The sequence below is a fragment of the Bidens hawaiensis genome, unplaced genomic scaffold (assembly GCF_021521415.1).
Source record: "Bidens hawaiensis isolate Kalapana, Puna unplaced genomic scaffold, B.hawaiensis_p1.1 tig00026862_1, whole genome shotgun sequence".
Lineage (NCBI taxonomy): Eukaryota > Viridiplantae > Streptophyta > Magnoliopsida > Asterales > Asteraceae > Bidens > Bidens hawaiensis.
Window position 1 is genome coordinate 187,421 of NW_027494332.1, and position 24,286 is coordinate 211,706.

Genomic DNA, 24,286 nt, shown 5'->3' on the forward strand with positions numbered 1-24,286 from the left:
ATCATAGTCAAACTCAATGTGCATCATTTAATTTATTTCACAAGACCCCCTAAGTTCTTCATTCTTTTCTTCCAAAGCCCAATTCATTATCCAAAAATTCATTTCAATGTCAACAAAAGGTAGTTTTTGTCTATATTTATAATGCATTTTTTGTGTTTAATTATCAAACTCATTGATTATTCTTGTTTATTCAACACATATCATTTATTTTTATATTAAGTGCTATGAAAAGGTTCATGAAAAATAAAAACCAATCTTTCAAAACTAATAGTATTATCAATTTAGATAATTTTCCTTGGTGGTCATGACTTTCAATAATTAATTACCATACTTATTAAAACAAAGTGGAGTTGAGATGTCATTTTTAATACCTAGACCATAAATAGTGATGAAAAGCATAAGAACTTTTAACGATTTTTTTTACCCCCACTGAATAAAATTTCTGGATTCGTCATCATGTGGTACACAGTTTCTAAGGAGCAAACCCGACAACAGGAGAGATAGAAAAAAAAAAAACAAAGTACAACCAAATTTATTTATTTTTAGTTAGTATTAAAATTCCATATACTATTTTATTATTTTTCACACGTTCGTTGCATCATGCATCATTTTATTTGTACTTGTGCACTTTAATTCTTCTCCATTGACTTTAACCATCCAAATCTTAATCCACCCTCATCAACTTGCACCTTGTATTCAAACGTTCAAACCCCATTTCACACCTTGTAAACCAGATCATTCTCCTATGCAAAACATTAAAAGCATTTGGTCTTTTCGGTTGTGAGTGTTCCACTATTTCTTCATTCTTTTGGTCAAAAGTCAAAACACACTTCATCTCTCTCATCATTATGCCCCTCCTTGTCTTTTCAATTGTGGGCCACTAATCTTTTGCAGACAGATTGATCAGTCTTCAATCTTGAACTGCATAAAGGATTAAAGGTGAGTACTTTACAATCTTTCATCAGTTTCTTGGATTTTTTTTCACTTGGGTATGATAGATTTGTGCTTTATTTTATCTGGATTCATCAAATTTCTTGCAAAGTTTGAGTCTTTAACATATTTGTTAGAATCTTGATTATGATATATAGTGTAATTGTGATAAACCTAGGGTTATATAATGTTTCTGTCTTGATCACAATTAATCTTGTAGATGATATGTTATTTGCAGTTGTAAAAAGAAACTAAAAGCCCTAATCTTTATTCATTTTTTAGGCTTTTAGGAAGAACCCTAAATTGTATTCATTTTTTTTAAAAAAATCTTGAATTGCATCAGGTAAATGTGAATTTTGGACTTTTAGAAAAAAAAAGCATTAATTTGTATGCATTTTGTTTGTTAATTTTGTTCCACATTTTTTTCACATTAATGTTATGCTGATTTGACTTTTAATTCCAGTTTGATAGTTTGGAGGATCAAATCAAGAAGCTATGAAGTGTTTTGGATCCTCTTGCAGTGAAAACACAAAGACTCCAGCAAAATCGGTTCAGTCATCGAGTTCACTATTCACCGATCTTGATAATAGACGGTCTGGTTCAGAACTGAACTCGCAAAATGTCTCGGGTCATAGTGCAGAGTCAAGTGGCAGCACAAATTTTCCTAGTTTTTCACAAAAGCCGAGTAATCTTAGAGTTTTCACATTTTCTGAACTCAAGGCAGCTACCAAGAACTTTAGCCTGACATCAAAGATTGGTGAGGGTGGGTTCGGGAGTGTCTACACGGGTTTTATTAAGAATCCTAGAGAGCCTAATAAACGGTTAGAAGTGGCTGTTAAGAAGTTAAGCCTAACAGGATTACAGGTAACCTTTCTTTTCCTATGTTTGAAATTTGATGATTTTACTTTTCGATTGTCAACTTTAATTCCGTAAAGTGTTTCAATTTTGTGATTTTTGTACTAACGCGTTGAATTATAAAGAAACGTTGTAGTCAACATGTTTTGGAACTAAATGTTATAATACCGAAAATGCCCTTTGTGTACGAGTTTTGTTGATATTCTTTATTATTTTGTAATAGGGGCACAAAGAGTGGATCACAGAAGTGAACGTTCTAGGGGTGGTTGAGCACCCGAACCTTGTGAAGTTAGCTGGTTATTGTGCAGAAGATGATGAAAGAGGAATGCAACGGCTTTTAGTGTATGAATATATGCCTAATGGAAGTGTGGAGGACCATTTATGTTCAAGGTCCGGTGCAACTCTGTCGTGGACCATGAGACTTAAAGTGGCTCAAGATGCTGCTCGTGGGTTGGCATATTTGCATGAAGATATGGATTTTCAGGTATTTTAACAATCGAATGCACTTACAAAGTTTGTTTAGAAACGAACTTGCTTTACAATTACAACTAATAGTAACTTTGGTTTTTATCGTAGATTATTTTTAGAGATTTTAAATCATCCAACATCCTACTAGATGAGCAATGGAATGCTAAGCTTTCAGATTTTGGAATGGCTCGGGTAGGTCCGCAAGAAGGACTCACACATGTCTCTACTGCAGTATGTTACTTTTTACTGAGCTTAGATTATTTAGTAGAAGTAGCGAAATTGACTGGTGGGTCGGCTCAGGCCAGATTGGGTTGAAGTGGCCCTCAAAATTGCAACTCGAGCCGAGCCCAAGCTCGCCTAAGCTCGAGGTCTACTTTATTTAATATAGAAGAGCTCAAGCTTGGTTCGTGAGTAGTTGTTTCAAGTTCGAGCTCGTCTCGGGCTCAGCTCATTCATATTTAATTTATTTATATACGCTTTTTAGTATTTGCTATATATTTATAACTAAAAACATTATATAAAGTAATATGTATTTTAGTTATTTTTTTCATAATTTTATATATAATAATTATTATATAAATATAAATTAAATATATTACATAAATAACATATAAACAGTAAGTTCGTTTAGGCTCGCGAGCCAACTCAAGCTCGATAAATGAAGCTCGAGCTCGTTTATTAAACAAGCTAATTTGTGGCTTGAGCTCGTTTAAGCTCGGCTTGGTTCGATCTTTTAGCAAACCGATCTCATGTAGCTGACAACTTTCTTGAGTTACCAATTTGCTCATTGTAAATTCTTGACACTTATTCACAAGATCTCTTTATTTCTATAGCAAAGGGCATTTTAGTCATTTTATTCCATGCCCTGCTTCAAAGTTTCTAAATTTCCGTTGATGCATTGTTATCAGGTGGTAGGAACTATGGGATACGCGGCTCCAGAATACGTCCAAACGGGTCATCTCAATGCCAAGAGTGATGTATGGAGTTACGGGGTATTTATGTATGAAATTATCACGGGTAGGCGTCCACTGGATAAAAACAGGCCCAAGAATGAGCAGAAGCTTCTAGAATGGGTGAAACCGTACCTAGATTCCAAAAAGTTCCGGATAATCATTGATACAAGGCTCGAGGGTAAATACTCACTAAAATCAGCACAAAAGTTGTCAGTTATGGCCAATAGGTGTTTATCTAGAAACCCGAAATCACGGCCCAAGATGAGCGAGGTTCTAGAAATGCTTAACCAACTTATCGGGGGGCCATCACAAACAACCAGCCCGACACCCCACAAGAGTCTGGGCCCAGTGGTTGCTATCGAGCCGCAACAGGTTTTCGTGGGGCCTGTACATGGTAAAAAGACGGTTGAGGACACGGAAACTAGAGCTGAAAATGACGTTATTGCCCCTGTCGGTAATCAGCATACAACATGTGGGTGTTTTTTTTCAATATGCAGTCAGTAGTTATCGACATTTTATTGGTTGAAATAGTCGGGAATCGCTTTGCAGTGTATGGTAGTAAATGGCGTTATTGCCCCTATCTATCGGTTAGAAAAGGCGGATTTCTTAGCCTGTGTGCATTATAGGAAGTTATATGAGTCTATTCCATGCTGCATTGTGTGTTGTACATTGATCCTGGTGTGTGCATCGTTAATCGGAACTATGAAACGGGCTAGTAATGATGGGCTATTCAAAGGGTTAAGATGCGGTTTTGGGGGTTCCGTTGTTAGGTGCAAATCGCAGCGATACTGACGTGCAAATCGTTCGTCTGATTTTACGGTGTATATTATGGTGTTTTTTATGGCTTCCAGATTAAAGATTAACCTTGCTAAAAGTTGGGTGGGGGGGGGGGGGTGTTAACAGTCATTAAAGCGGTGTTAAAATCACTACCAACATACCATTTTTCATTATAATTGGATAGAATCTGGCGTGTATTAATTTGGGGTGGGTCGAAGGAAGAAGCTAGAATAAATTGGATTGCATGGTCAGAAGTGATCGCTCCGACTAAAAATGGGAGACTTGGAATCGGCTCGTTACGTGATGCTAAACTTGTCATGCTTGCCAAGTGGTGTGGTGGAGGTTTAAAAGTGAGAAAAACGGGCGGTGGAGGAAAATAGGAGTCTTCCATCATTCGGACAGGCGATGGTCGTGGTTCTGCATCCCCGCTAGGGTTACCAGGTCCGTGGAAACGCATTGTTAAGATTTCACCGGAATTAGACTTTTGTTTTGATATGTATTTTTTTTTTGGCTGAGTTAGCAACTTGCTAGGTTGACTTTTGTTTGTTACATTATTACATTTAATTTGATTTTGATTAGTTGTTCAAAAAATATCATGGTCTAGAACATTATCCAATCAAATAAGCCGGTTACTTTGACTAACCTATCAAATAAGTTTGAATGTTTTAAATAAGTATCTATCAAATAAGGCGGTCTCTTTGACCATTTTAATTAAGCATGTTGCTTTAAATAAATTCAAAGAACAATAACCATTTTTAATGCCACCCAAATCTTTCAGCAACTGTCACTTTGATCTTTGTATTTAAGTTTCAAACTTACAAACTCATTTCACAGTTTAATAAGATCAGCATCTTTTGGAAGTGAGTTTTTGCATAAAGGTGAGCACTTTTCAAGTTTTCATCAGTTTCTTAGTCTTTAACATGAAGAATTGTGTAAGAATTAATCTTGATTATGATATATTGTGATAAACCTTTATAAGCATATATTATGTTTCTGTTTCTGTCTTGATCACAATCAATTTGGTGCGTGAGGGATCCCATTTGGACTATAATCACGCATGCGTTGCCCATACAACCGATATGAGACATGTTATTATGTTCCTCGCGATGGTTTCCGTCCGTAAAAGTCGACTCTCCCTTAAGGCCAACGTCGTCATTGGTCACGGCTGGCTTTCTCCATGCCACCACTCCACTCCAAGTTTCACTTTGATACCAATGTTACAGCTCACGGCCCAAACATGAGCCCGTCGGCCCGGTTTATAACCCGACACACTTCATCTTTTAAAGAAGCTAAAAAAACAAAAAAAAAAACTCTAATTTGTATGCATTTTGTTTATCTGTTTTGTTGTACAAAAATATTATGCTGATTTCAATTCTAATTCCAGTTTGATAGTTGGGAAGATCAGATAAAGAAGCTATGAAGTGTTTTGGGTCATCTTGTAGTGCAAAACATGGTGAACACCCAAAAACTATAACAAAAACTGTTCATTCATCGAGTTCAAGATCCACAGATCTTGATAATCGACGGTCAGGATCAGAACTGAACACGCAAAATGTCTCAAATCGTAGTGTAGCGTCAACTTGCAGTAATCTTAGAGTTTTCGCATTTTCTGAACTCAAGACGGCTACCAAGAACTTTAGCCTGACATCAAAGATTGGTGAGGGTGGCTTCGGTTGCGTCTACATGGGTTTTATTAAGAATCCTAGAGATCCAAATAAGCGGTTAGAAGTGGCAGTTAAACAGTTAGGCAGCACAGGATTACAGGTAAGCTTTGTTATTTTATGTTTGACTTTTGGTCATTTGTTTTCGGTTGTTGGGAAAAAGTTGTACTAATCACGTTGAGTTATACAGAGACGCTGTAATCGACATGTTTTGTAACTAAACGTTGTAATACCGAAAACGCCCTTTGTCTACGAGTTTTGTTGAGATTCTTTATTATATTGTAATAGGGGCAAAAGGAGTGGATAACTGAAGTGAACGTTCTTGGAGTGGTCGAGCACCCAAACCTTGTGAAATTAGTTGGTTATTGTGCAGAAGATGACGGTGAAAGAGGAATGCAACGGCTTTTAGTGTATGAATATATGCCTAATGGAAGTGTGGAGGACCATTTATGTTCAAGGTCTGTTGCACCTCTCTCGTGGACCATGAGACTCAAAGTGGCTCAAGATGCTGCTCGTGGGTTGACTTATTTACACGAAGATATGGATTTTCAGGTATTTTAACAATCGAATACACTTACAAAATTCGTTTAATTACAAAACAAGACTAATAATAATTTTTTTTCTTTTTGTAGATTATTTTTCGAGATTTCAAATCATCAAACATTTTACTAGACGAGCATTGGAATGCTAAGCTTTCAGATTTTGGAATGGCTCGGATAGGTCCGCAAGAAGGACTCACCCACGTCTCTACAGCAGTATGTTCCTTTTTATTGAATTTAGACTATTTAGTACATGTAGCAAAATGGGCAGGTCGGTCGGGCAATGGGTCGGGTCAGATTGAGTTGAACTGGCCCTCAAAATTGCAACCAGGGGTGTAAAAAGCCCAAGCTCAGCTCGTTTCTAGTTTTACTTATGAATTTCGAGCTTGGCTCATGAGTATTTTTTTCAAGCTCGAGCTTGTGCTCGGCTTGTTTTCAGATTAATTAACTTAAATACATTTTTTAAATTATTTTTTTATATATTTATAATTAACAAAAACAATACATATGACATAATATACATGTATTATTTAGTTTCATCATAATTTTATGTATAATAACTATTATACAAATATAAATTAAATATTTTACATAAAAGTTATATATTTAATATGCTTGTTTAGGCTTGCAAGGCGCTCAAGCTTGATAAGTGAAGCTCAAGCTCGGTTAAGCTTGGCTCGGTTTGAGTTTTAGCGAGCCAATCTTGAGTATCTCACAAGATTCCTTTATTTCTGTAGCAAAGGGCATTTTAGTCATTTCACTATAAATCTCGATTCATGAAATTTTTAAGTTTGCATTGATATGATATTATCAGGTGGTAGGAACCATGGGATACGCGGCTCCAGAATACATGCAAACGGGTCATCTTAATGCCAAGAGTGATGTATGGAGCTACGGGGTGTTTCTGTATGAACTTATCACGGGCAGGCGCCCACTGGATACTAACCGACCCAAGAACGAGCAGAAGCTTCTAGAATGGGTGAAACCGTACCTAGATTCCAAAAGGTTCCGGGTAATCATTGATACAAGACTCGAGGGTAAATACTCATTGAAATCAGCACAAAAGTTGTCAATGATAGCCAATAGATGTTTATCTGGAAACCCGAAAATGAGGCCCAATATGAGTGAGGTTCTAGAAATGCTTGACCAACTTATTGCGGGCCCATTACAAGCGACCAGCCGAGCTCCCCACAGGAGTCTGGCCCTTGGGCCAGTGGTTGCTATTGAGCCACATCAAGTTTTCGTGGGGCCCACACATGGTAAAAAGTTCGTTGAGGACACGGAAACTAGAGCTCGAAATGACGCTATTGCCCCTATTGATTAAGGGTTACAACGTATAGGAATAAACTGGCCCTGTTGGCTCGATACTAAACTGTAAATACTATATGTTCCAATATTAAACATACATAATCTATTTTTTTTTCTTCAATCTGTGGTAGAAAGTTATCGACATTTTGTTTGTTTTAATAGTCGGGAATCGGTTTTGTAGTGTATGGCAGCAAATGGCGTTATTGCCCCTGCCGATCGGTTAGAAAAGGCGGATTTGTTGGCTTGTGCGCATTATAGGAAGTTAAATAAGTGTATTCATGCTGCTTAGTTCATTGACTTCATTCCAATATAAATATATTGATTTGTGAATGTTATGATTGGTAGCATTTATGTGAATAATGAGTCTCAATTCATAAGGGATGAAGGTACCGACGGAGGTTATGAATATCACTGGGTGATAAAACAAATAAATGAGATTTTAAAAACCTCTCAAGGAGTTGATAGTTGAAGGAACATATGCTTATATATGTATCTAACATGATATATGCGTTTTCGGTGTGTTTATAGCGAGTTTATGCGTTTTTTTTGTGCATGATGATGTAACAGTCAAATTCGTAGTCAAAACATTTACATGATTAAAACAAAAACCAATCCTGAAAAAGACAAGTATATCTGTAAACAATCCACATATGACTAAAACAAAAACCAAGGCTCTGTATAATACGCTGATTTCATAAATCGGGTTTTTTTTAATATATAGCATAATCTTATTTTAAAGTATACGCTAACTTTTTGATTTACTGTCTTCTACAATTTATTATTATTTGTTTGAACGGCCATTTGGTTCTACAAATTATTTGTTATGATCTTTTCATTTCTTTCCAAAGTTAATATTTGTTACTACCAGACTAATACTTCATAATTCTAATCAAAACACTACTTCTAAAGCGTGTATTACGAGTTTTAGGTCCCAAAATCTCCGTGGAAGAAACATTTCCCAACATCTACGAGTTTTGGGTTCTCAACATTTTCGTGAAAGAAACATTTCTCAACAATAATTCTCTTCAAAACACAACTTCTACAATACGTTTTGGAGATAACGATAGATTAAAAGGTTGGTCAAAAATCAAAATTTCCTTTTGCGTTGTAGTTATTATTAGTTAATGTGTTTACAACCACCATTATCAGAGAGACTGAGAGAGAGGTGGGGTGGGGTGGGGTGGGTGGATGGGGGGATGCTAACAAAAGAAAATTTTACTAACCTAGTTAATCTACACACTATTATTAATTTGTTTTAATATATATAGATCAAATAAATGTTTTGTATATCACTTGCGAAGAACAACAATATAATCTAAACTTTTGTATATCCACTAATACCTCAGAGTATGAGTAATGAGGCGATAAATGGGAAATTTTTAGGCGAAATGGGGCTATAACACCCCCCCCCCCTCCCCCGGCAATATGTGGGGCGACAGGGGGAGCGACATAGATTTGTCGCATGTTCGTATGTTGATACTATGTGCAGTGGAGGGCTACAAAATAGGGGATTTTCGGCACGTCAACAGATGGACGATTTTTATTTTAGGGGTGTAGTGATGTTCAAGCTCTTTGTCGCCCCCATTTTAGTTTTTATATTATTTTCAAGCATACACAGGCGACAAAGGTCCCCTCCCCCCCTAAACACACACACACACGCTTATCGTCACATAGGAGGGCGGTGTTGGTGCCGAAATCGCCCAAAGAACCACTACTTATCGCCCCATTGTGTATAGCCTAATAATTAAAAAAATAATAATAAGGAGGAGGCTATAAAGGGGCGACAACACCACTACACCCCTAAAATAATTATCTTTTATGTAGGGCTAGCAATTTAGACACGATACACGAATGCACGGCACGAACCTACATGACTTTAACAGATAACAGGTATGGTTTTAACAGGTTTCGTGTGCTAAACGGGTAGAGACGAATCTACCTGTTAATTTTCATGTCTAAACGGGTAAAATACTTGTTTACCTGTTAAGTACCCATTATTACCTGATTATATTTTTTTATATATAAAAATACATAACAATATGAATATATTATGTTATATACCCTAAATTTTATACCAAACAATTGAACATTACGCACGTCATTCCATTCCCACATAAGTAGACGTCGTAGAAACCCTTCTCCGATTCTCCTTCTCTGGATCTTCGGTAGTCCGGTGGTTTCCCTCCACATCTCTGGTAGTCACAACCCTTCGATTCTCAAATCTACCTCTCCAAATCTTCGATTCTCATGCAGTTCGGCCTCCTCGCAGTTGCAGTGGCGCCACCGATATTAACAGGTTCGTGTTTTATCATGTATTCCTGGTATTAACATGTTCGTGTTCGGGTTTGGGATACAGGTACACGATAATTTTTCATGTCATATAGAGGTATACATATTTCGTGTTCGTGTCTTATCGTGTACGAATATACACGATATGTCAGCCCTACTTTTATATGGACTAATTTAGTAAAAATTATATGCATATTTAAGTGTCATGATATTGACATGTTTACTAGTTTAACACGGAAAAATCTAAAATTGCATTCCGCGAGTATAAAACTTTTGGGTGTAACGGTAAAGGACACAAATAACTAGGCTATTAGTTTTTTTTTGTTTTTTTTTTTAATTAAGAATGGCGACTTTTCTTGTATTTAAGCTACCGCACCCTCTAAATTTGCTAAGCCCCGATGCCCCACTCTGGCCAAACATGTTGTCTTAACCGGGCCCATGCTGACTTCAGAGTTTGGCTTGGGCGTTCCCCCGGGAAACCATACCACCGACTGCCACTTGACAACCATTGTGCCACCACAAGAGCAGAACTCTCTGGCGTAACACATGGTGGGACAAAAACCCGGGTGGGCTCAGGATTCGAACTGACAACCTTTGCACAAGGCCTATCTCAAATCCTTAATTGTCAATATCCACTAAAATATGACATAAGTGGGATTCGAACTTGAGTCTCCATCGGATAACCCAAGCCTCCTACCACTAGGCCACAAGTGGGGGATAGCCTATTAATTTATTACTCATAGTAATAAATTATTATCGCAAGAAAAAACAAATAAAAATCAATTATTTTCGGGCAAATGAGTATTTTATTTGGACAAATTGTCCCGGTATATTCTAGTTAGGGCTGTAATCAAAGCGAGTCGAGTCAATGTGTGCTCGATCTCGAGTTCGAACTTAATCGAGCTAGCTTGAGCTATGCTCGTTTTCTTTAACGAGCTAAAAAACCGAGCCGAGCCAGGAAGCATGGATGCTTCACCGGATTTTTTTTGCCGGCGGGTGAAGTGGTGGTGGTGGGTTTTTGCCGGAGGTGGAGTGACGGTGGTGGTGCCGGTGGCCGGAAAGTGGGTTTTATGTTCATGGCCATAAGATGAAGATGAAGAATATTATGGGTTTTATATCAAAAGACTAAATTCACTTGAAATTCATCTGAGAAGATGAATTTCAAAAAACACAAAATTCAACTTTTTTTTTGAAATCTTACGTAAGAGATGAAAACAATATCAAAATTCACGTGTGAGATGGTTTTAGATTAAATGATTTTCAAACAAAAACTATCTGAGCTGATTGATTTGAACACAAAAGTCACGTGGTAGGTAAGGTAATATACACTTGTCATAATCTCATTAGCCGGCCAAATCCATTGTTAGGATTTCCATTGTCATGGATCAGATGATTTTGGGTGGATTATTTTAAGAACTTGAAAATTTCAAAGCCTATTTTCATATTCTCCCTTTTTAAAAGGACTAGTTTTATAAATTTCCCTTTCCTGCCAAGAAGCACTCAAATCGGGAATTTAGATTTTGAGTCAGATAAAGAGCGTCATCACGCGGAAATCACGAGGGGTATATGCTGGGACGGTGACAAAAAGGACACCCAAAGGACAATGATCAAACTGCCCAATAAGTTAAAATAGGTTTCTTTTAAAGATACAGAGAATCTCAAACATTTTTTTATTTAAGTTTTATAGGGTTATAGTATCATTGCCTATATTTCAAGATGAACAAAAGAAATGTTTATATAGTATTTTTAAATTATAATATCATTTTTCTTAAACAAAGTAATACTAAGGCTGAGGGGTGTGGGGGGCGCGAGAGGGGGCGCGAGTGGGGGCGCCAGCCAATAATATTGTGACGTGTGGCAGAGAGAGAAACTTGATAAGATGGGTGTTGGTAGTGGTGCTCGCGCCCCGGGACATGGTGTGGAGGGGCGCGAGCGGTTTTTTTTTTATTTTTTTATAAATGTATTAAAAAAACGTATTATTAAAAAAACTCAAAAATTATTTAAAAAAACACACATTTTTTTGAAAATTCATAATAAAAAAAACATACTAAAAATTAAACAAACAATAATATTTAATAATAAAACTAATCTAATACAAGATCATCTGGTCGCCTCGCCCACAAATGTTCAACCAACTCATGTCGAAGATCCCCGTGTATCTCACGGCTCTTGATATTTGCTATGTTATGAAGTTTTTGTTGATCACTGATTGTGGACGGTTGTGGCGGAATGTCACCTTGGTAGTTTTGGCATATAGCTTTGCCCTCGTCTTCTAACGTCATGTTGTGTAGGATAAGACACGTGTAGACGACGTCCATTATCCTCTCCCGAGTCCAATAACGTATCGGGTTCGCCAGAACATAATATTGTTTTTTTATAGCTCCAAAAGCTCTTTCAATATCTTTTCTAGCAGACTCTTGCTTCTTCGTAAAATACTTCCGTTTGTCGGCGACTGGATCTGTAAAAGCTTGAACTAACACAGCCCATTCGTTGTAAATACCATCGACCAGATAGTACCCGTACTTGAAGAGTTCTTCATTTGCAATAAAAGATTGAGGTGGTTCAACCCCGTCGATAAGGTCGTTGATCAAATGTGACTGATCGATAACATTAAGGTCGTTATTTGACCCAGCAACACCAAAAAAAGCATGCCAAAACCAAAGATCCTGTGACACCGCCGCCTCAAGTATGAGGGTCGGCCCTTCATGATCACCACGGTGGAACTGACCTCACCAGGCCGTTGGACACATAGCCCATCCAACATGCGTACAATCGATGCTACCTAGCATCCCAGGAAAACCATGTTTTTCTGCGTGCACCTCATATATGCGTTGGATGTCATACGTTGTAGGTTTACGCAGATATCTCCGAGCGTAAGTCGATATGACTCCTACGTACAATATATATTACAAAATGTAATAAATATTTAATAAAAAGTAAAATTAATGTTTTTTACCTTGGCAGAAAAATGAAGGGATTCACGTGCAACCCTTTTCGACATCTGTAAATACTCATCCAAAGCGTCCGACGAGATGCCGTACGCTAATTGACGGATAGCAGCCGTGCATTTTTGAAGAGGGGTAAAACCGGGAAGACCCCTAGCATCCTCCCTTTGTTGGAAAAAGGGATACCGTGCCTCTAAATCACTCGCTATACGCGTGAACAATTGCCTGCTCATTCGAAAACGAGTTCGAAAATCCGACTCCGCGTATACCGGTTGAGGGCTAAAATAATGCCTCATCAAAGTATCGTTAGCACCCGATCGATCACGATCACGAGGTGGTGCTCTAACCCTCGGGTGTCGGGGTTGATGGGCTTGATTTTGCAAGAGATTGACCACGGTTGCGGTCAAAACTCCCCCTACATGAAGAAGCAAATCATCCTCTTCGGAGGAGTCGGAATCAGACGAGTACGACGACATTATTTTTTAAAAAAAAATGGGACGATGGGTTGTTTGGAGATTGAAGTTGTGTTTGATATGGTAAAAATGGGTTAATTTAGGGGTATTATATAGGATTTTGTAAAGGTTTTTTTAAAAAAGTTTGAAAGAAATGGGTAATATATAGGAAGTGTTGTATAAAGAAATGGGTAAGTTTGGTTTTTTTTGAAGTTGTGTTAAGTGTTGTATAAAATGGGTAATATGTAGAAGTAGAAAAAAAAATTTTTAAAAAATTAAAGAGCCAACGGCTCATTTAAGGTCTCCAACGGCTCTTTTCACCATTCCCCAAGCCCTAAACGCCACACAGGTCCCGCGAACCCCCTTGCGCCTGCCTCTTTTTCCGCGCTCAGCGCCCCTTTCGCGCCCCTCTCGCGCCTCGGTGGTGTGGTGCTCGCGCCCCGGGGCGCGATCGGCTGGCCTCTTGCGCCCTTTCTAGCGCTCCACACCCCTCAGCCTAACCACGCATGTACAAACCGTTAGGCGCTAGAAGTTGGTCGAATGAGAAATCAATTATTAGAAAATTATATATGTGTCGAATATCATTTGTTTACTAATATTATAATAAATACGTGAAATTTAGTATAAATAAAACAAAAGGATACATTTTCAAATACCTAAGTACTTAAAAATTTGATTCTCATTATTTATTGATTTTTGGTTAACTAGCTCCAAATTGACCTAGATTCGAGTAATCGTCAAGAAGATTCAAGTAACCGCCGAGGTGACCACCGACTAGATCCAAGTAGTCGTTGACTAGATCAGGGTAATCACCGAGTAGCTCCGGGTAATAGCCGACTAGATCCCACCAATTGTTGAATAGCTCCGAGCTGACCGCCTAAATCTCAGTCAAAGTAATGCAGTCCAAGTTGGAGGAAATTGTCTCGAAAAAGATACCAAGTAGCGAGTAATCGCTAAGCAGTTGAGCGAGTTTTACATCACTCATAGTAACTAATGATAAGGTCAAATAAAACGTAGTTTACATAAAGAGTTAGACGTTTAATGGATCAAAACAAGTGGGTGGAAGCTAGATTCAAACTTTAAACATCTATTGGAAGGACTCGAACGTTTGTTAAAATACTAATTGGTATTTACATATAAAAAAGTATTTTTAAAAAACAAATTTCCAATTTTCTTTTTTTTTTTGCTTTTTTTTTTTGGGAGTGGGGTAGTGGCAGAGGGAGGTGGTAAATTGATTTCCCCACCTCTAATAAATGTTATTTATTTTGTACTTGATTTAAGGACGTGTATATGATTAAAATGTTAGGTCATTACGTTATTATTAAAATTTATGTTTCACAAATTACTAGAAGAGCTGGCTTTTAAATATATCTTAAAAATACCATTTTTAGTATTACAAAAACCGTTATAAGGGTGATTGTATCAATATTATGTAATATTTTTTTGGAACGACCAACTAAGTAACGCCAGGTACTCTGTATGCGGCCCCTAATGACTAAAGGTAGCCCGAGCCAGACACGAGTCTGAATGGACGGAGACCCTAGCGGTCCATATATTGAGGGATTCCCTGGATAAAACCCGACCCCCACGCCCGCCAAACGGCACAACAGCGAGGAGCCGGTAAAACCGGGTGAGATCAGGACTCGAATTAGCAAGCCAGAGTCATTTCTCATATCTTCTATATAAATTGGTGATAGTAATGTTTAAATCAATATTATGTAATATATTTAGGTGTTCATTGATTAAGGAACAACAATAATACTAATAAAATATAAATAAAAATTAAAAATAATCTTACAAATTAACTTTAAATACACCCGAATATAATCAACTCTAGGTAGGTGTAACGCATGCAACATTAACTACGCCTTTATTGTTGTCAATTAGTCTTATACATTTAAAAATCATAACTTATTGTTCTGTCTTATATATATCTATACTATATATAATATATGAGACATGATCAAATTAAGACATCTAATTTTTAAATAATTCACAAGTAGTAAAGAAAAATGTACACCTTTTATAGCATTAAAGGTAGGGGCAAACTTATCCATTAAAAAATATATGTATAGAAATAGTTACAACATTACCCTCTCAACTCTACTCAAATTTTTTAAATTTAATAAATAGTTACAAATTTATTCATTTTCATTTTAATTGTAACCAACTTCCCACCAATGATTTTCTAACAGCAGTAACTTTTTCATACGTTAATATATATTTTTTTAAATTGCACCATAAAAATGAGCATTTTATTGTCTTTAATTTGAGTATAGTATTGCTATAGTTTTTTTTTTCATTTAAAAAAAATTAACACGTTGCGTATGGATGTTTACAATTCGGTTTTAACGGTTTCCAAGTTAAACTATAAGCCAAACCGTTGGTTCGATTTTTTTATCATTGAAAACCGATACTGAACCATTGAAAAATTAAACTGAATCGTTACTAACGGTTTGGTTTCACGCATTAAGCTTCAATAATAAGTTTGCAGTCCTGTCCGGTTTTATATGGCCGATTTTCGATATAAACCGTAAACCAAACTGTTTGCTATGGTTTGAACATTCGAAAACCGGCTGACCAAAAGTGATGATTGTTTTAAACGTTTTCAACGTTTCAAACAAACATCGAGCATCCATAACTGTTACATGATTACTAGGTTTTTTGTATCCTGCCGTATCGCGCGGGCTACTTTCTAGTTACTTGTAATGTGAAATAAATACCCTCATTTATATCTAAATATTTAAAAATGACATTTTACCAAGTTAAAACTTCAATATTGATGCTTAATCATATGCATAATAATATATTAATAACTTAACACAACATGATTTATTTGTTCTTGATTTGCAAATCCAAATGTATTAAAATATATGTTGGTTATACTAAAAAAAACTAACAAAAGACACGCACTAGTGTGAAAATTAGTTTCCGACTTTCCTCCATCCAAACACGATCACCACGTCCATAACCATCACCCGCAACCATCATTTTCCATTTTCCATTGAATGATAACGATTGAGTCCAAAATACTTGTCTAGATGCCTTTTTAAACGTCTATTCATCAATCATGAACAAATTTTGATGACAAAGATGAGGTGGCCTCGCCTCACTTTTATCTATAAGTTATTATAATCTTATAGAGTTTGCTATTTGGTTTTAAAAACTTTCATTTCTTTTATTTCATTATTATTTGTATTATTTGTTGTATTATTAACAAAGTATTTAAAATGAGAAAAGTCACAACCTATATTACAAATAAGATGTTAAAATGCAATATTCTCGTAAGATGTATATATGTATAATACATGTATGGGTTGGGCTAAACATATCCGTAGACCTCTCCCTTTAAAGTTTTATTTCTTTTAACTTTTTTAATTGACCCATTAGTTTCTTTAACATTTTTTACTCCTTTTATAGTCTTTTTAAACTTTCAAATAAAAAATTATTGAGTTGTAATTTTTTTTTTTGTCTTTTTGTGTTATTATTCATTTTCAATGTCTTCTTCTATATTGACGTAAGTTAGCAATAATAATCTAATAATAAAGGATAAAAAAAGTATGTATTAAAAACTTAATAGTTTTTTATTTGATATTTCAAATAAAGTTTTGTGGACTGATACGTAAGTAACAATTGTTAAGCGAAAGTGGCAATTAAAATGAAAAGTTAAGGAGTATAATAAGTAAAAGTAGTTGAAAAATGGATACGTTTATAGCAACTCACCACATATACTCTGTTTGTAATGATCTTAACACTATATACAAATAGTCTATTAAACATACAAATAGCATTATTACTCATGTTTGTATTGATCTTAACACTATATACACGTAATGCTTGATGATCTTTGGTTTATACTGTGTTCCTGAGTTTCATTTAAAAAGAGAAAAGAAATGATGAGAAATTAGGAGAAAAGAATGAGAGGAAAAAAGAAATTATTCCCCTGAGTTTAATAAAAAGAAAAGAAAAAAAAAGGAATTTAAGAATTGGGGTTAATATTATACACAATTATTTTCTTTTCTCGACCCTCTAATTTGAAAGGATGAAATATTGACTTAAATTTTTTTTAGCATTTTCCTTCCTTTATTTTTTTAAAAATATCTTAAACATGATTTTTTTTACCCGTTTCTTGTCATTTCCTTCCGCTATCCTAGTCTCTGCGGTTAAAAAAAATATATCATAATTAAAATAAGATATGCTAAATTTTATTCATGTTAGGGCATTTTCCTGCAATATAATTTTTATGTAAGAAAAAATCAAAAATAGACGGCGTTCCAGCGATGGTCTATGGACAAACGCAAACCGTGTCGTTTAACTTTAACGCCGTCAACTGTATATATGTATATATATACCACCACCATTCTTCCCCAAAAAAGAAAAACGTTTTCTTCATCATCTTCCTTCTTTCATCGTTATCTCCTCCAATCTCTTATATACGTATATATACAGTTATACATATACATACATATACATACGCGTGTATTTAAATAAATTGTTAGGTGAATAGCATTTAGATTCAAGTTCAATCAGATTGATTGATTGGTTGACTAACTGACACACAGACTGCCTGACTTCCGCGGTAAATAAATTAAAGCTGTACTTATTATTTATTTATTATTATTATTGAATGATTATTTAATTGTACTGAATCATCAATTTGTGAATGAATTATTTCGATTCGTTTTCATTTCTGGTAAGTTTTTTGCTTATGAAATTGAATTGAATTCGTTCGTTTTTTGGATAACTTAATGCTTAAGTTTTGAATAACTTTTAGTTTATCTCAGTTTTAGGTATTTCTGTTCTATTGATTGTTAATTGATGCGTTTATGTGTTCATTTGAATTTGATTTAAGATGTGATATGATCATTATTGATATGGATAGATCAGGCTGATTGATAGTTATAGCTAAGTGTTAGAATTGCGTAATAGGTTTACGAAGTTGATGCTAAATAAGTGAAGAGGTAGGTCCCAGCAGAGCCCAGTTGGACCCGCAAGACTCACCTTGAAGATGAACGTCTGCGCAGAAACCAACTGGATCCGCAGGACCAACCATGCTCAGAGACGTGACGTCCTTACGCGCAGTACGCAAGCTGTTCCAGCAGGAAATGCCTCCCAATGGTGAAGGACTCCGCCTGTCCCCGCAGCCTCGGATACAAGCCATCAGGGAAGGCCACCCGCGCAGCAAGGCTACACGCACAAGGCACTTAGCTCTCAATCACTCAGTGTCACCTGAAGGAATGAGCAAAGCCGGGAACAATCCCGCACAAGGGCGGGAGGGGGAATACTCCCGCCCAAATAAGCCAATCCGTACGATACGGGAAGATCTTCTGTACTGTACCTGACGAGGTATGGGAAAAAGATCTGACTAAAGATACGACAGCTTATTGACAACAGTATAGCGAGCAGCATGCTCCTGTACTGTGTCACTATTAGCCGCTGCCTACTCACCAACTACTGCCATACCACGTACGTAGCCGGCAGTTGGTGGAAAAGGAATAGTACACAGCAGGCCTGGTCACTATCAGCCGCTGCCTACCCACCAACTACCAGCAGGGCACGTGCGTAGGCCACTGTTGGTGGAACAGAAACACTGTTGCAGCCGGCCACACCTCCTTGGAAACCTACCTTCGGCTATAAATACCACAAATGGTATGATCATCTCATCTTGTCTTATATCATCATATTATACCTGATATCTGCTCTAGCAATCTCTTAATATACGCTTATATTTAAAGAGCAATCTAGTCTGATTCTCACGCCGGAGGGTGGTCACAAGGAGGAACCCCCCCCCTTCTCAGTGACAAGCTCAAGGTGTCTGTTTTGCAGGTTATCAGAAGAACCATCTTCTCAGGGTCTAACCCCTCGTGGGAAACATCTATCTAACCCCCAGGTTACCAGTAATCTGCCCGGGGTCCGGTTAGTGTTTCTTCATTGGCGCCATCCGTGCATAAAGCTAGAACATTTTTCTTCAGTTTTTTCAAACTTCTAAGATGGTTAAAGAAACTCCGGTAACCACAACCCCAGCTACTGGGGGGAATACCGGCAACACAGTTTTTACAAACACTACCCCGGCTACCCAAGCCGGGGCAAGTGAAGTAAATTTTACGAACACTACCCCAGTTACTCAAGCTGGGGCAAGTGCAGTAAATAATCGCTCACTGGGATTCACCGATACCCAGTTAGAGAAACGAACAAGACTCCCCCGCCAAACACTCGATGAGGTTAAGGCATGGGCGGAGGCACGTCAAAAGGAATTCCAAGCTGAGTTGGACGAACGCTTGCGTTCCGTCCAACAGGCCGACGAATTCGAAGGATACTGGGACGATGACTCGGAGGAGTCCGACTCCGACGCGAACCCTCGCCATAGGGCAAAAGGGAAGCGTAAGGAAACGGACTCCCAACCGAGAAGGCATTTTGGACAAGCCTTCAAACCAAAAAGCACAGGTGGAAGTCCACGAGACTTCTCCAAAACATTCAGACCAAACGTTGCAAATGCGGGAACGTCCAAATTTGCAATGGACATTGCAGAAGCAATTGCCCCAAAAAGTGCCAAGCAAATGTCCAGCATAGGCACATATGATGGTATATCCGACCCAGATGATCATTTGAACAGATTCATAGCGGGGGCAACCGTCAGTAGTTGGACGGAACCCACGTGGTGTTACATGTTCCAAATGACGCTTGTCGGGGCTGCTAGAGCGTGGTTCGATCGTCTACCGGTCAACCACATCTACGACTGGGCAGACTTCCAACAGAAGTTTAGCCAACACTTCAGCCAGCAAAGAAAGTATACCGAGGAGCAATGGACAATCCTCAAGTGCATTCGAGAAAAAGACGAATCTTTGCTAGACTTCATCACTCGCTTCAATTCGAAGAAGCTAAGTCTGGGTAACATTAGCGAAGATCTTGTTCGCGCTGCCTTTATTCAGGGCGCGAACGACCCAGAGCTCATCCGCACCTTAACGGGTAAAGATGGCATGCCATCCACATGGGATGCCATCATGACAGCAGCTAAACGCTTTGCGGAAACGGAGAAGCAACTGGGTAGAGATCTCCCACAGAGCACAAACCTCTACACCCAGAAAACAAGGGAAGACAACGTCCTTACCGCCCGATTAAACAAAAAGCGAAAGTTAGGCATTTGGCAGTCAAGGGTAAACTTTGACACCTCATCCGGCTTGCAAAATCGGTTAGGCGGAAGGGATAACGTACAGTCAAATAAGAACTCCAGATGGACGCCGCTCACCAAAAGCGTCACCGAGATATTCGCCACCGAGGAGCTCCCATGGCCAAAGCCTCAAATAATCCGACATCGTCACAATGCTGATCGGAGCAAATACTGTGACTTTCACAGGACAAAAGGCCACAACACCGAAGAATGCATAGACGTAAAAGACATGGTCGAAGCATTTGTCAGAGATGGGACGCTCGCGCACCTCGTGGCGCAATGAACGCTGAGCAGGCTAATGCGTGTAGAACCCCAGCTGGGGAAAACACGAATAAAATTCCAGCTTCAATATGGAGACTACATGCTGCGTAAAGAACGAGATCCCGAACCAGGTGCGTATCGGCTCGATGGCACTCCCATCCCAACAACATGGAAGGGAGCTCATTTACACAGTTTACATGTAAATCAATTCCAAATTTGTAAAGAAAAGGCCAAGAGCCACTTCTAATGGAAATGATTCTCCTTAAAACATCGACACTGATGATTTTATATTTATACTTTTATGAACTATCAACACGAATATGCCGGTTTTCACCGCATAATTACGTGGAGAGTCGTTGCATGGGGAAGGCGGCAAAACCCGCATAAACCCAAAAAACGACAAACCTTCACGCAGGTCAGTTGAAGGGGAAAAGTTCAGTTATCCCACTAAATGAAAGTGCCGGTCTATCCGCATGAATCATGATAAGAGGAAACTGAACACTAACCTATTAACAACCGCGCGTCGAACGGTTATTTATTCAACACGGATATGCCGGTTTTCACCACATAATTACGCGAAGTCGTTGCGTGGGGAAGGCGGCAAAACCCGCATAAACCCAAAAAACGACAAACCTTCACGCAGGTCAGTTGAAGGGGAAAAGTTCAGTTATCCCATTAAATGAAAGTGCCGGTCTATCCGCATGAATCATGAAAAAGGGAACTGAACACTAACCTATTGACAACCGCGCGTCGAACGGTTAAATTATTCAAAACAGAGAATTTCTAAAGGATGAGGAAAACCTACACGCAGGTCAGATATGGGTAAAGTTTAGCCATCCTACTAAGTGCAAGTGACGGTCCTACCCGCACAATCACGAAAGAGGAAGCAAAACTTCACACCTATTATCTACCACGTTCAAAGGTTAACTTATCCTCAAAAAAGATGAGGAAAACCTACACGCAGGTTAGACGCAGGTAAAGTTTAGCCATCCTACTAAGTGCAAGTGACGGTCCTACCCGCACAATCACGAAAGAGGAAGCAAAACTTCACACCTATCATCTACCACGTTCAAATGTTAACTTATCCTCAAAAAAGATGAGGAAAACCTACATGTAGGTCAGATATGGGTAAAGTTTAGCCATCCTACTAAGTGCAAGTGACGGTCCTACCCGCACAATCACGAAAGAGGAAACAAAACTTCACACCTATTATCTACCACGTTCAAAGGTTAACTTATCCTCAAAAAAGATGAGGAAAACCTACACGCAGGTTAGACGCAGGTAAAGTTTAGCCATCCTACTAAGTGCAAGTGACGGTCCTACCCGCACAATCACGAAAGAGGAAGCAAAACTTCAACCTATTATCTACCACGTTCAAATGTTAACTTATTCTACACTTGGAAAATTGCTAATTTAAACTAAAGTATGCAAGTCATACAACGTTTACAAAGCAAGGAACCCAACGAAAGTAGCGGTCTTACCCGCAAAAAGATTTATATTTCATAAATATTCATTACAAGAATGGCCGGGTAACTACCCGCCTACAGGAAAATAAATCTATACAAGCTAAATCTATCCTAGCAGTGGGAAGGGATCTTCAGGATCAGGCTTCAGGGCCACTTCCACTTGGACCAGCACCGTCAGTAGAGCGTGGCAGTTCAAGGAAAGCCTTAAGGATAGCTAGCCCATCATCAGCAGCAGCAACTTCATTCACCTTCTCCACCACCGGATGCGGGAAGGCGGCGTACTGATTCACTGCTTGGTCGTAAACAGCTTCTGTATCAACATTGTACAAAGGGAAGTTGGAAGGCGGGATGCCTTTCTCAACGAACCCTAGACCAAGCAGGAAGCCGACCTTTTCCCCATCCTCGTGAGAAGCGTTGAGGGCTGCGCTCATAGCATCATCGTAAGAGGTCTCAGCAAAGACCCGATGCACAACCTACAAGAAAATATACAAGTATCAGAACCTTTTCTATTTACAAAGAAAAGCGTAAAGACAAGAAAAGCTTACCTGAGACAACACTTCTCGAAGAAGCCATTCATTGACAACCAGGGCTTCTTGGAGGGCAGCTTGAGCTTCGTTACGGGCGCGATCGGCTTCACTCTTGTTGAGGTTGGCAAGCAACACTTCTTTAGCCGCAGCCTCTTCGACGCCCTTTAGCTTACGCTCAGCATGGTCAAGCACCCCCCTCTGGTCCAGGATTTCTTGGAGCTTTTTGGCGTCTTCCATCGCCAAGGCATCATGAGCCTGCTGGAGAGCCTCTAATTTGGCTTTAAGCTCCTCATTCTCCACGCGTAGAGGCTCAGCAACAGCTTCAGTCTTGGTGGCCCTCTCGGTTGCGTTCCTTGCAGTTTCCTTAGCCAGCCGAAGCTGTTCATTAACAGCTTGGGCAGCCTTGGAACGGGCCTCAAGTCGAGCCTGAACTTCAACCTCGAGGGCCTTGAAGGCCTTCTCCTTCTCCGCAGCCACTGCGGTAAGTTTTTGGTTCTCCTCCCGGACAGCCCGCGCCTGAGCTACTTCCTTAACGCGAGCTGCTTTTAACTTGTCGTTTTCACGACAAAGCAGCTCGACGCGCGGCTGCATCCGGGCCAGGAGAACCCGAAGCTCATTGCTAAGCCTACCCTCCTGGTAGCTAGCCATGGCTTCCCCCAACGCACCACTAGGAGCAGCGTGACGAGCCCACTCCACGCACTCCACAGGGGTGCGAAGGGTTGTTCCTCGGCGATTGTTCCATCGTGGAACATACACTTCATTGGAATCCGACACTGCAAAAAACATAAAGCAGTTAGGAAAAGATGATAAGAAAAAATATATATAAAATGGGCCAAAAGAACCCTACGCACCTGTAGGGTCAATAACAGGCCAATAGCCGCCGAACCCATCACCTGAACCCAAGGGAAATCCATCCAAGAGGTCAGGCAGATGGGAAGGTGGCAGAGATTGGCGAGAAGCCCCATGCGTACCTGATGGATCGGCCGTCTTGGCCGATGACGGGGGCATGGTAGCAGCCGCCGCGGTCGCCGCCGCGGATTCCGCAGCAAAAGTAACCGCCGGCTCGGTGAAAGATGCTGTAAAAATAGCACTCACAGCCGGCGGTGACGTCATCTCAGCTGGAACAGTCGGCTCAAAGGAGTGAGCAACTGAACCAGCGGAAACAGGCGCAGGCGCCTGGGTCGACGCCTCAGGTAGGCTGACCAAGCCTACCGTCATTGGCGGAGAGGTACTCCTCTGCGCTCCACCCTGGAATGCGTCAACATCCACACCTGCGTAAAGAAGATAAGTGTTTAACGATATCAAACTATGAAGATAAAAGCTAAAGGAAGTTGTACTTACGGGTTTTCTTGAGCCTGAAAGTACGGACGGGCGGGGATGAACCCGATGGAGCCGGCCTCTTCACGCCGGTCACCGTCGTCATCCTGGGCTCTTCGGTGACAGTTGTCACAGCCTCCGGAATGGTGATTTTATCACCACCGGGATTCCCCGCCACCTCTTCGCTCTCGGTCTCCGAGTCAGACCGAGGCGCTGGATCGGCAGTGGAGGCCACCTTCTCCTTCCCCTTCCCGCCGGCAGCCTTCTTCTTCCGCACCAACGGAGGACCATCTGCGGATTCCTCATCAGAACATACGATTAAAGGAATTCCAGCAGAGGTTTCAACATTGAGGGGTCGAGGGTCGAATAG

General features: G+C 39.3%; 2 protein-coding genes across 2 annotated transcripts; both read left to right on the top strand.

Annotated features, from left to right (window-relative positions):
- The first annotated feature begins 1,420 nt into the window (after window positions 1–1,420).
- Window positions 1,421–3,890, top strand: LOC143574217 (serine/threonine-protein kinase PCRK1-like). Its single transcript, XM_077058890.1, has 4 exons — window positions 1,421–1,794; window positions 2,009–2,269; window positions 2,362–2,484; window positions 3,162–3,890. Exons 1-4 carry the CDS (start codon window positions 1,426–1,428, stop codon window positions 3,708–3,710), a joined length of 1,302 nt encoding a protein of 433 aa, XP_076915005.1. The 5' UTR covers window positions 1,421–1,425; the 3' UTR covers window positions 3,711–3,890.
- Window positions 3,891–5,399: 1,509 nt separating this feature from the next.
- Window positions 5,400–7,507, top strand: LOC143574227 (serine/threonine-protein kinase PCRK1-like). Its single transcript, XM_077058897.1, has 4 exons — window positions 5,400–5,747; window positions 5,933–6,196; window positions 6,277–6,399; window positions 6,998–7,507. Exons 1-4 carry the CDS (start codon window positions 5,400–5,402, stop codon window positions 7,505–7,507), a joined length of 1,245 nt encoding a protein of 414 aa, XP_076915012.1.
- Window positions 7,508–24,286: the final 16,779 nt, after the last annotated feature.

What these genes read in the sequence shown, in the direction of transcription:
- LOC143574217 (XM_077058890.1), top strand. Translation starts at nt 1,426, where the DNA reads ATGAAGTGTTTTGGATCCTCTTGCAGTGAAAACACAAAGACTCCAGCA. An exon ending in TAAGCCTAACAGGATTACAG is followed by an intron (nt 1,795 to 2,008) that starts GTAACCTTTCTT and finishes ATTTTGTAATAG; the next exon opens with GGGCACAAAGAGTGGATCAC. An exon ending in ATGAAGATATGGATTTTCAG is followed by an intron (nt 2,270 to 2,361) that starts GTATTTTAACAA and finishes TTTTTATCGTAG; the next exon opens with ATTATTTTTAGAGATTTTAA.
- LOC143574227 (XM_077058897.1), top strand. Translation starts at nt 5,400, where the DNA reads ATGAAGTGTTTTGGGTCATCTTGTAGTGCAAAACATGGTGAACACCCA. An exon ending in TAGGCAGCACAGGATTACAG is followed by an intron (nt 5,748 to 5,932) that starts GTAAGCTTTGTT and finishes ATATTGTAATAG; the next exon opens with GGGCAAAAGGAGTGGATAAC. An exon ending in TCACCCACGTCTCTACAGCA is followed by an intron (nt 6,400 to 6,997) that starts GTATGTTCCTTT and finishes TGATATTATCAG; the next exon opens with GTGGTAGGAACCATGGGATA.